General features: G+C 42.0%; 1 protein-coding gene across 5 annotated transcripts in view; it reads left to right on the top strand.

Annotated features, from left to right (window-relative positions):
* Positions 1–13,279, top strand: part of LOC132405521 (glucocorticoid receptor-like) — a 119,485-nt gene that overhangs the window by 65,582 nt on the left and 40,624 nt on the right. For all 5 annotated transcript variants that reach the window (XM_059990399.1, XM_059990401.1, XM_059990398.1 and 2 more), the window contains exon 3: positions 10,512–10,678. In XM_059990399.1, the coding sequence (XP_059846382.1) occupies positions 10,512–10,678 (167 nt within the window). The remainder of the gene's footprint in view (positions 1–10,511; positions 10,679–13,279) is intronic.

Below are 13,279 nucleotides of genomic sequence, written 5' to 3'. Positions count from 1 at the left end.
AAAAAGGTACTAAACCCACACTACCCCATAACATTCAATTTTTCTTTCATCAATGTGCCTGTCCAAGAGGCTCTTAAATACCCCTAATGTTTTAGCCTCCACCACCATCCCTGGCAAGTCATTCCAGGCACTCACAACCCTCTGTGTAAAAAAAAACTTACCCCTGATGTCTCCCCTAAACTTCCCTCCCTTAATTTTGTACATATACTCTCTGGTGTTTGCTATTGGTGCCCTGGGAAACAGGTACTGACTATCCACCCTATCTGTGCCTCTCATAATCTTATAGATCTCTATCAAGTCCCCTCTCATTCTTCTATGATCCAAAGAGAAAAGTCCCAGCTCTGCTAACCTTGTTTCATATGACTTGTTCTCCAATCCAGGCAACATCTTGGTAAATCTCCTCTGCACCATCTCCATAGCTTCCACATCCTTCCTAAAATAAAGTAACCAGAATTGAACACAATACTCTTTTAAGTGCAGTCTCACCAGTGATTTGTAGAGTTGCAACATGCTCTCTACTCTTGAACTCAATCCCCCTGTTAATGAAGCCTAGCATCCCATAGGCCTTCTTAACTACCCTATCAACCTGTGCAGCGACATTGAGAGATGTATGGATTTGAACCCCAAGGTCCCTTTGTTAATCCTGTACTCAATCTTCTGGTTTGTCCTTCCAAGATGCATCACCTCACACTTGTCTGGATTGAACTCCATCTGCCATTTTTCTGCCCAACTCTGCAGCCTGTCTGTATCCTCTTGTAACCTTTGACCACCTACAGCTCCATCCACAACTCCTCCAATCTTCGTGTCATCTGCAAACTTACTCGCCCATCCTTCCGCCTCTACATCCAGGTCGTTTATAAAGATCACAAATAGCAAGGGTCCCAGGACAGATCCCTGCGGCACTCCTCTAGTCACTGACCTCCAGGCAGAACACTTTTTTCCCACAACTACCCTCTGCTTTTTTCCTTCAAGCCAATTTTTTATCCAAACAGCCAAGGTTCCACTTATCCCATGTCTCATGACTTTCTGGATGAGTCTCTCATCAGAAACCTTGTCAAATGCTTTGCTAAAGTCCATGTAAACCACATCCACTGCCCTACCCTCATCAATTTATTTTAACAACACACACAAAATGCTGGTAGAACACAGCAGTCTAGGCAGCATCTGTAGGGAGAAGCGATGTCGACGTTTCGGGCCGAGACCCTTCATCAAAGCGAGTCCTGATAAAGGTTCTTGGCTCAAAACCTCAACATCACTTCTCCCTATAGATGTTGCCTAGCCTGCTGTGTTCTACCAGCATTTTGTGTGTGTAGTTGTTTGAATTTCCAGCATCTTCAGATTACCTCGTGTTTGCTCAATTTCTTTTGTTACCTCTTCAAAAAACTCAATCAGGCTCGTGAGGCATGATCTTCCCTTCACAAAGCCATGTTAACTATCCATGAGTAGACTGTACTTTTCCAAATGCTCATAGATCCTATCCTTAAAAATCCTTTCCAGTAGTTTGCATACCATTGACGTAAGACTCACCGGTCTATAGTTCCCAGGTTTCTCCCTATTACCTTTTTTAAACAAGAGAACTACATTTTGCCATTCTCCAGTCCTCCGGCACCTCCCCTGCAGCCAAAGGGGATACAAAGATCATGGCCAATGCTCCTGCGATCTCTTCTCTCAATTCCCACAACAACCGGGGGTGTAACATATCCGGCCCTGGGGATTTATCAATCTTAATGTTTTAAGAAGATCCAGCACTACATCTTCCTTAATCTCCACACTGTCCAGCATACAGGCCTGCTCTACCTCGACTTCATCTTGATCAAGATCCTTTTCACTTGTGAATACTGAAACAAAGTATTCATTTAGGACCTCCCTAACCTCCTCCACCTCCAGGTACATGTTGCCTTCTTTATCCTTTAGTGGTCCCACCTTCATTCTCGACATCCTCCTATTCTTCACATACACATAGAACGCCTTGGGGTTCTCCTTAATCCTACATGCCAAAACCTTCTCATGCCCCCTTCGAGCTCTCCTAAGTAATTTCTTTAGCTCCTTCCTGGCTACCCTATATTTCTCATAAGCCCCTCCTACTTCCTGCTTCTTATATCTAACATATGCTTCCTTTTTCCTCTTGACGAGTTGCCTCACATGTTTCGACAGCCACTGTTCCCTTTTCCTACCATTTTTTCCTTGCCTCAGTGGGACAAACCTATCCTGAACCCAGCTCAGGTGGTCCCTAAACTTCTCCTACATTACTTCTGTGCTTTCCCCTTTGAACATCTGTTTCCAATTTACTCTGACTAGTTCCTGTCTCATCCCTTCAATGTTAGCTCTTCCCCAGTTAAGCACTTTACCATTTCATCTGATTTTATCCCTTTCCATAACTATGCTGAAGTTAAGGGAGTTATGGTCACTCTCACCAAAACGCTCCCCCACCAAGAGGTCTGTCACCTGGCCAGGTTCATTACCCAGAACTAGATCCAGTATAGCCTCTCCTCTTGTCAGCCGGTCCACATACTGTGTCAGGAATCTTTCTTGATCACACCTGACAAATTCGGCCCCATATATCCCCCTTGCATTCGGGAAGTGCCAGTCAATATGAAAGAAGTTGAAATCACCCATAACTACTACCTTGTATTTCCTGCTCCATTCTAAAATCTGCCTGCTTATCTGCTCCTCGGTGTCCCAAGGGCTATTTGGGGGCCTATAGACTACTCCCAGCACAGTGATTGATCTCTTCCTATTTCTGACTTCCACCCAGACTGACTCTGTGGACACTCCTTTTGCAGCGTCCTCCCTTTCTATAGCCGTGATACTGTCCCTGACCAGCAATGCCACTGCCCCACTCGCCTTTTCTAACTCCCATCCTATTCCTTATAAAACACCTGAATCCTGGGACCTGCATGATCCAATCCTGCCCTTCCTCCAACCAAGTTTCAGTAACGGCCACAACATCGTAGTTCCACGTACTAATCCATGCTCTAAGTTCATCCTCCTTGTTCCTAATACTCCTAGCATTGAAATAGACACGTTTCAACCCCTTTAACTGGCTACAATTATGTTCTGTCCCCTGCCTGTCCTTCCTCATCAACTCAGAAGTCTTAGCATCATGCCCTTGTCCTTCTACCTTAATCCCTGCACTCACATTCACCCACCCCCCTGCCAAACTAGTTTAAACCCTCCCCAACAGCTCAATCAAACCTGCCTGCTAGAATATTGGTCCCCCTGGGATTCAAGTGCAACCCGTCCTTTTTGTACAGGTCACACAGGTTCCAATGATCCAGAAATCTGAATCCCTGCCCCCTGCTCCAATCCCTCAGCCACACATTTATCCTCCACCTCATTCTATTCCTATTCTCACTGGCGTGTGGCACAGGCAGGAATCCCAAGATTGCTACCTTTGAGGTCTTGCTTTTCAACTTCCTTCCTAACTCCCTGTAGTCTTCTTTCAGGACCTCTTCCCTTTTCCTCCCTATGTTATTGGTACCAGTATATACCACAACCTCTGGCTGTTCTCCCTCCCACCGCAGGATATCTTGGACGTGATCAGAAACATCCCGGACCCTGACACCTGGGAGGCAAACTACCATCTGAGTTTCTTTCCTGCGTCCACAGAATCATCTGTCTGAACCCCTATCACTACTGCCTTCCTGAGCCACAGGGCCAGACTCTGTGCCAGAGGCACAGCTACTGTTGCTTCTCCCAGGTAGCCTGTCTCTTCCACCCCCCCCCCCCCCCCAGCAGTAGCAGTACTCAAACAGGGGAGTAGGGGAGTACATTGTCAAGGGGTACTCTCTAGTACCTGACTCTTCCCCTTCCCTCTCCGGACTGTGACCCATTTCTCTGTCCGCTGTGGCCCCAGAGTGACCACCTGTCTGTAACTCCTCTCTTATCACCACCTTACTCTCCCTGACCAGATGAAGGTCATCGAGTTGCAGCTCCAGTTCCCTAACACGGTCCCTTAGGAGTTGCATCTCGATGAACAGGGTGCAGATGTGGCCGTCCGGGACGCTGGGAGACTCCAGGACCTCCCATATCTGACACCGACCACAGAAAACTGGCCTCACACACATACTACTTCCTTTTGCAATCAACAACTTCCTCACCTCTTCCCGTTACTGCTGAAGCCGGTGGAGCCAAAGCCCGTTCACTCTGCTGCCTCTCACTCCGCTGCCCGCTGGATATGGCTGTTTTAAACTGTTGGCGCTCCACTGGCTGACATCATGCACTTGCACAGTCTGGCCTCTCTCTTCCCCCGAGAACTCAAAATGTCTTCCAGCTGGAAATCCTTAGGTGCTCTCCCGCTGCCTTCTTGTTCCAAATCAAAAACACACCATCCCTACCATGAAGCATGCTGGTGGGTGCATCATGCTGTGGGAATGCTTCAATGCAGCAGACCCTGGAAGGCTTGTAAAGATAGAGGGTAAAATGAAATCAGCAAAATATAGGGAAATCCTGGAGGAAAACCTGATGCATTCTGAAAGAGAACTGCAACTTGGGAGAAAATTTGTTTTCCAGCAAGACATTGACCTCAAGCATAAAGCCAAAGCTACACAGGAATGGTTTAAAAGTAACAAAAAGTCAATGTGCCGGAGTGGCCAAGTCAGAGTCCAGACTTCAATCCAATTGAGAATTTGTAGCTGAATTTGAAAAGGGCTGTTCACTCACAATCCCCATATAATGTGTCAAAGCTTGAGCAGTTTTGTAAAGAAGAATGGGAAAAACTGCAATGTCCAGATGTGTAATGCTGATATGGACCTATCCATATAGACTCAAGGCTATAATTGCTGCCAAAGATGCATCCATTAAATACTAACTTGAAGGGGGTGAGCAGTTATGCGGTCAATTATGTTGTGTTTAATAATTCTAATAAATTTAGACCAACTTATTGAAATTTGTTTTCACTTTAACACAAAGGTCTTTTCTATTGATCATTGTCAAAAAGCCAAATTAAATCCACTGTAATTCAATGCTGTAAAACAATAAAACATGAAAACTTCAAGGGGGAGGGGGTGAATACTTTATATCAGCATTATAGCTCCTACCATCTCCCACTTTATCATTTGTACAGGCATAGAGTACACTTTAAAAAAATCCTCTATTATCTGGCACTATTCCCTGAAAATGAAAAGTGAACAGATATCTAGAAAACTTCCAGAACATTGGTGAGATAATAATCATCATGATTCATTATTATTGTACTTAGAAATATACACTTACTTTTTTATTCATTCAGTTGTTGAGCGCTTCTCAGGCTGAGCTAGCATAATTGCCATTCAGAAGATGCTAATGAGCTTCCATGAACTTTGAGTTGGGAATATACCCACACTTGTTAGAGAGGGAGTTCCATAATTTTGACCCATTGATGATAAAGGAATGGTGTTATACAGTGGATTCTGATTAATTGGTGCATTGGTTAATTGGGGCAGTTGCTTATTGGGGGACAATTCTTAAAGAACAACAAACTATTCAAGAAAATAAGCGGGATTCCATAAGACATAAGGGCAGAATTAGGCCATCCATCCCATCGAATCTGCTCTGTCATTGCATCATGGCTGACCCTGGATTTCACTCAACCCCATACACCTGCCTTCTTGACATATCGTTTGATGCTATGACCGATCAGGAAACAATCAACTTCCATCTTAAATATACACACGGTCTTGACCTCTGCCACAGTCTGGGGCAGAGTATTCCACAGATTCGCTGCTCACTGGCTAAAAAAAAAATCTTCCTTCTGTTCTAAAAGGTTGCTCCTTAGTTTTGAGGCTCTGCCCTCTAGTTCTGGATACCCCCAATCATAGGAAACATCCATCCTATCTAGTCCTTTCAATATTTGGTAGATTTCAATGAGATCTCCAGATATTATTCTATATTTCAGTGAGTACAGACCCAAATGTTTATTTGGGTCACTATACAGTTTAATTGGGACAGGAGAGTGTTGGCGAACAGTTTCTAACTAGCATCAGCTACATGAACTTGTGTGGCCATTGGACAGTTTTTAAATAATGTCATTTGCATGTGCTTGCATTCAAAAAGCAGTGATTTTTGTCAATGATAGTTTACGGGCAATAAGCAGTAGGACTATTTAGAATTGCTTTGCTCACTGTGGCTTCAAAGTCAGGCTTGAAGATACTAGTGAAATGAAACTACTTCACTTTTTCAGGCAAGGAAGTACAAAGAACTTTAGGGTATCAGTAAACATCTTGAATATTACAATGAAACTGGGGATTTGAAGGATACATTTGTCAAGAATATTGTATGAAGGTAATCCATGATCTGCACTCGGTGTTTGCACACTAATGTTCCATTTACAGTCAATCAAAAGAGCACAGCAGTGTGATAGTTGTCCATCATATCTGGTAGTGAAATCTGTGTGGGAGAGTTTTTAAAGTGGAAAAACTGTTGTACTGCGACAGTTCCACTCTTGACCTTAGAATTCTGGGTCCAGTGGTATGAGTAGTTGTCACAAACTGGGGTCTTCTTGGTTACAATGGATAACCATTGCTAATACTGTGCCTTATCATGCCTTTGCTCTCCTCAAAGTGTTGCAGTACTGCCTTCTTGGCTGATGGATTTCATTGTTGATCTGATTCATCTAGTCTGCCAGAGCTGACTACACAAGCTAGGACTGGGATATGAAGCCTGGCAGCCACCCTCACCTGGTTTAGCTTGCCTGGCAAAGTCATTTACCATGGTATGGATACTGTTATATGCAAGCAGTTACTTGGAGCCACAGGTGAGAGCTGAGTGGGGACCAAATGGACACCACAAGCCTTTTCACTAGAGGTGCTGTCCATTCCTGGACACACCATACATGGCAGCAAACACTGAATGAAGTCCTCTGTCGATAACGAATTGGAAATTTATAGTACTGTTGGAGATTTATAGTACTGTAGTGGCATTCGTAGTGTTCTAATTTGTTATGTATTTATTTTTAAATGCATAGTTTGTTCCTCAGTTAAACAAAGTGTCTTTTCTTTTATTCCATGAAACTTTGTCCAATTGGGACTGCCACTTAATTGGGCCAAAATATACTGGTCCAGATGTGTCGCATTTCAGCAGAATCCACTGCATTTCTAAGTCAAGATGGTGTGTGGTTTGGAGGGCAACTTCCAGGTGTTAGTGTTCCAATGCTTTTGCTGCACTTATCTTTTCAGCTGATGAAGGTTATGAGTTTCAAAGATAATGTATAAAGGGTGTTTTAAGTTACTATTATGTATCCTGCAGGTGGCACAAACTCTCCACTTCTAATCTCCTGATGAGGACTAGCTCATGGGCCAACGGTTTCCTCTTCAAGTCAATAATCAGCTCTTTGGTCTTGCTGGCATTTAATCATTAGATATTCCGAGTCAGGGAAACAAGAGGAATAAAAATCCTCAATGTCCAAGCACCACAAAGAGCTTATCATGAAACATATACCCCTACCTTTTGCCTCCTAATCAACGGTTTGGTCCATTCTATGTGTCATAGAAACATAGAAAATAGGTGCAGGAGTAGGCCATTCGGCCCTTCAAGCCTGCACCGCCATTCAGTATGATCATGGCTGATCATCCAACTCAGAACCCTGTACCTGCTTTCTCTCCATACCCCCGATCCCTTTAGCCACAAGGGCCATATCTGACTTCCTCTTAAGTATAGCCAATGAACCGACCTCAACTGTTTCCTGTGGCAGAGAATTCCACAGATTCACCACTCTCCGTGTGAAGAAGTTTTTCCTCATCTCGGTCCTAAAAGGCTTCCCCTTTATCCCTAAACTGTGACCCCTCGTTCTGGACTTCCCCAACATCGGAAACAATCTTCGTGCACCTAGCCTGTCCAATCCCTTTAGAATTTTATACGTTTCAATAAGATCCCCCCTCAATCTTCTAAATTCCAGTGAGTATCAGCCTAGTCAATCCAGTCTTTCTTCATATGAAAGTCCTGCCATCCCAGGAATCAATCTGGTGAACCTTCTCTGTACTCCCTCTATGGCAAGAAAGTCTTTCTTCAGATTAGGGGACAAAAACTGCACATAATATTCTAGGTGCGGTCTCACCAAGGCCTTGTACAACTGCAGTAGAACCTCCCTGCTCTTGTACTCAAATCCTTTTGCTATGAATGCGAACATACCATTTGCCTTTTTCGCCGCCTGCTGTACCTGCATGCCCACCTTCAATGACTGGTGTACAATGACACCCAGGTCTCGGTTGCATCTCCCCTTTTCCTAATGGGCCACCATTCAGATAATAATCTGTTTCCTGTTCTTGCAACCAAAGTGGATTACCTCACATTTATCCACATTAAATTGCATCTGCCGTGAATTTGCCCACTCGCCTAACCTATCCAAGTCACCCTGCATCCACTTAGCATCCTCCTCACAACTAACACCGCCGCCCAGCTTTGTGTCATCCGCAAACTTGGAGATGCTGCATTTAATTCCCTTGTCTAAATCATTAATATAAATTGTAAACAACTGGGGTCCCAGCACTGAGCCTTGCGGTACCCACTAGTCACTGCCTGCTATTCTGAAAAGGTCCCGTATCAACAAGCTTTTGCCTCTTACTGACGTATCTAGCATGTTCAGAGTGAGCCATATTTCTGAAACACAGAACACAGCAGTTCTTTATTTTCCTCTGATAGAACAATCTTGCCCGTAGATCCTCAGTCTTGTTCTCCAACAACAGTATGTTTGCTAACAAGATGCTGGGTTAAGGGAGTTTCATTCCTCTGCATCTCAACCTGGCTTAGAATCCTTCCCTCTTCCCTCTCTTCCAACCGTGGCAATGCCTTTTCATCTGCTTAAGTGTACTGTACCTGCACGTTGGACAGTTAAGCTTGCCGTCTCCTTCAGAAGATTGTGAAATATCTAGTTCATTAAGGCAGTTCAAAAGTATGTTGCTTAAAGGGAAATTACAGGCTGCAGATTGCAGTGAGTGGAATTTAGAAGGGGTACATTTAGGAATTTTGTAAGCAGCTCACAACATGCCACTGTGCTTCACATGCACCATTTTGCTAAAGCAGTGGTCATCCAAACAGAATATTCTGTCACTTCAGCAAAGCTAAGGGGAGTTAACTGGTGAGTTGCATGCTGCAAGGTTCATGGCCTCTGACCTGTACTTTTGGTATTGGCTACTCTAGTTCATTTTCTGTATGGTTCTGTGTGGCTGAAAGCTGCAATTGCGATTCACAATTCCATGTTTTTATAAGAAGGAAGACATGAAAGAATTATTTAAGGTATTACGTAACCTTTTAAAAAAGGAAGTTGTGAAGTCAGCAGTTTGTTGTCAACAAACCAAGAAGCGTGCCAAGTGGGCAAGACGTCCATAAGCATAATATTGTATGAACATGTTGTAGCAAATGTGAGGAGAATGGACAGAGTACTGAGAAGCAGACATAAGTTCAGTGGAGTGGACTGGGAAGACTAGATATGCAGCAGAATCAATTGAGCACATGATTTCAAACTAGTCACAATGAAGTTCTTTGGACTTCTTTGTTGGAAATGGCAGAGGATGTGATTGGTAGTAGAGAAAATGAGTTTGCTTTTTGGAATAATCCTAGGATACTGGCAAATGCTAAATGTGACTAATTCTCTTCTGCACCAGAAATGGTTGGTGCTAGGTCATTGAACTTGAGAAAACTTCAATTATAATGTTAAGTATCCCACATTTGGGCTGCATGACATTCCTGGGATCAAATCCCAGTTATGTACCAGAATTGCTCAGATCTCTGTCATTGTACTTGAGCAAACAACATTTGTATGGTTTAGTATGTACACACTTGGGCCTGCATGACTTTACTGGGAGATGAAGCTTCTGCTTGAAACATAATGGTAAAAAGTGGGCCGAGTGCTATAGGTGGAAAATGTTAAGAAAACACAAGCTATATTGAAGGACAAATAAAGTAATATAGTGGCTTCTGTATTAAAGAGCAATATCAGGTTGGTAGGTAGGATGGAGAAATTACTTTTAACTGAGCTAACCTTGCCAAGTGATAAGTCATTAGGAAACATAGTCGCTGTCGTTACAATGAGATAGAAATATTATTGCTCATTTTTTAATTTCACATGATTGTTACATGGTATGATCTTGGTGTGTGCCTTTGAGCAGTATTGTTTAGGTCAGGCAGCATCCTGGGAAGTGGATAGTCAAAAATTTGGGTTGAGCCACTTAACCTGGAGTGAGCATTTATTTAACATACTAAAAGCAGGGAAGTTACACAATGACACATTCTAAAGAAAGTCTTGATTGGATCACTGCAGTTAATGGATTCAGTTAGCAATTAATATTACAAATTATAATTAAAGATTATAATTGTATTACACCCCTTTTTTTAGTTCATTGGGTCGAGACATTATCCCAATCCATTATTGTTTGAGCTTGTCCTTCCAGAGAGCTGGATTACATCAGTGTCAGAGAAATGCTTTGACAAGCAATACAAATCTAACAAGAAACTGTTGAAATGTGAATACCCATGGAATATGTGCCAAACTTTGTTATATTGTTTGTTTAATGTAAATTATATCTGTTTTCCTCCAGCTCTGCTCTGAAATCTGACAGAAGCTCATCAACCGCCACCACCTCTAATGTCTCCTCGGGGCCACCTGCCAAAGTTTGTCTAGTTTGCTCAGATGAAGCATCTGGATGTCATTATGGTGTTCTTACTTGTGGCAGTTGCAAAGTGTTTTTCAAAAGAGCAGTAGAAGGTAAGGAGTGGATCATAATTTATCCATATGCCATAGATAAGATGAACAAAATCAAATTCTTACCATAAATCCATGAGTGCTGATGTGGCCAAAATATTAAAGCAAAATACTACAAAAGAAAAAGAAGCCATGTGGTGAAATTTGCTTGTTCTTAAATAAGATTATGCAAAACATGCATTATGAAAATGGACTACCATTCCATACCAGCCAGCATTTACGCTCCACTTGAATAGTCTCCAATCTTCTGTCATGTTAACTTATCATTGTAACTTTTGATTCCCCTTTCCCAAATGCTCAGCCAGCCTTCTTGTAATTAAGTATAGGCAGTTGCTGCTGTTACATCCTTGGCAGCAAGTTCCATAGCCTGGCCATTCTTCTCAATTTCTTATTGGATTTCTTGGTGGCTCCCTTGTATGGATATCTTCTATTTGCAATCTTTCCTACAAGCAGATTCTTTTCTCTTTATGTACACTATCATGTCCTTTTTTAAGATTTAAAAGATTTTGTTTAGTTCACACCTCAATTGCCACTCCATATGTTCTAGTTAATAACGATCTAGTCAGCCAATCTCTCCCTATAACTCGGGCCCTTTAGTCCTGGCAACACCCTCTGTATTCTTTCCAGTTTAACCACATCTTTCCTGTAACAGGATGACTGACCAAAACCATAAATAGTATTTCCACTACGGGCTTGTCATCTTAAAGCATTTGCAGCATCATGTCCCAACCCCTTTGTTTACTGCAAAGACCAGTATAGTAAAAGCCTTTTTCTTCTGTGACACTGCTTTCAACAAACTATGCACTCCTAATTTTTATCTTTGTTTTTCATTTTGCCCTTTTTGTACCTTCTTAGCAGTTCTTTTTATTGTGTAGCTTTCCTTGACTGGTGGATTTGTGTTTTGCATTTAAGGGGGTTGACTGATAAGTTTGTGGCCTAAGGTAGAAAGAGATGAGTTATTAACTTCAACATTAATGCATTTTCACTCAAAGAGTTGAACTGCACGTGCATGTAATGAGAGCTATATAACTCATCTCCTTCTACCTTAGGCCACAAACTTAACAATCAGCCCTGCTGTGGTCCACTTCTGCAAAGAAAGGATCCGTATGCTCCACGACAGCTGGACTAAGTGTGTAAATGTAGGAGTGGACTATTGACTCCTTCTACCTTAGGCCACAAACTTATCAATCACCCCTCATATTTAGGAGTTTGCTTTTGGTTAAATATTGGTCATTCAGATCATTTGTTCCTTTGATAGCTTAAATATAGAAGTAGACATTTTACCTTTCTGGTGTACACTGATTTTATGGGAAGATTAAATTATTATGTTAAGTCCATCTGTGTAGTTACCCATTTAGTGTTCATCTTTGTCTGCTGTAGTTAAATTTAATGCCCTGGTTTGAATCTTTACTTTTTTATTCTAATGTAATATTCCACAAGATATTCTGTCATCGTATTTTTTACTGATTAATTGTTATTTGTTATTCAAACCTAAATCCAATGCCGTTTACTGTGTTATCAGTTATCACATATCAACTCTGAAATCTGTTCGAAGTGCATGCTGGCATTTTGAAGATACCAGACTGCAAGTGCTGTAACCTGGAGCATTAAAAACATAGACTGCCTGAGGAACACAGCAGGTCAAGCAGCAAAAGTTCTAATGCTGGGTCATGATACAAAATATCAACTATCTCTTTTCCTTCCCTGATACTGGTCAACCTACTGAGTTTCTCTAGCAGTTTTCTTTGCATTCTGATATTTTGTTGCCTTCAAGAATAGAGATAGTTTGATTTTTTTTCCAGTCCTATACTGAAATCAATGTTTCTCTTGAAAAACTTACTTGTTGCTACCTGTTTCTCCGAGTTCCATATATTTATGAGTATCATTACATCACTTAAAGACATTGAGTCATAGAATATTACAGCATTGAAGCAGGCCCTTTGGCCCATCTACTCAATGCCAACCAATTTAAACCGCATACACCCATCAATCTGCAACTGGACCTTAGCAATCCTGTACTGTCCATGTACCTATCCAAACTTCTCTTAAGCATTAAAATTGAACTCGCATGCACCATTGCACTTGCAGCAACTTCCACACTCTCTGAACACTCTGATTGAAGAAGTTTTTCCTCATGTTCCCCTTAAACATTTTACCTTTCAACCTTAACCCACGACATCCAGTTATAGTCCCACCCAGCCTCAGTGGAAAATCAGCTTGCAATTACCCTATCTGTATCCCTCATAATTCTGTATACCTCTATCAAATCTCTCCTCAGTCTTCTACATTCAAAGGAATGAAGTGCAGATCTATTCAATATTTCCTTCTAGCCCAAGTCCTCTAGTACAAGCAACATCATTGTAAATTTTCTGTACTTTTTCAACCTTATTTACATCTTTCCTGTTCGTGTGTGACCAAAACTGCACCCAATACTTTAAATTAGGCTTCACCAACATCTTGTACAACCTCAACATAACATTCTAGCTCCTGTACTCAATAGTTCAATTTATGAAGGCCAATGCGCCAAAAGCTTTCTAAACTACCTGTGCCGCCTCTTTCAATGAATTATGGACCTGTATTCCAATACCCCTTGTTCTACCACAC

This window comes from Hypanus sabinus, chromosome 15, assembly GCF_030144855.1.
Source record: "Hypanus sabinus isolate sHypSab1 chromosome 15, sHypSab1.hap1, whole genome shotgun sequence".
In the NCBI taxonomy this organism is placed as follows: domain Eukaryota; kingdom Metazoa; phylum Chordata; class Chondrichthyes; order Myliobatiformes; family Dasyatidae; genus Hypanus; species Hypanus sabinus.
This window is presented reverse-complemented; position numbering and strand designations above follow the sequence as displayed.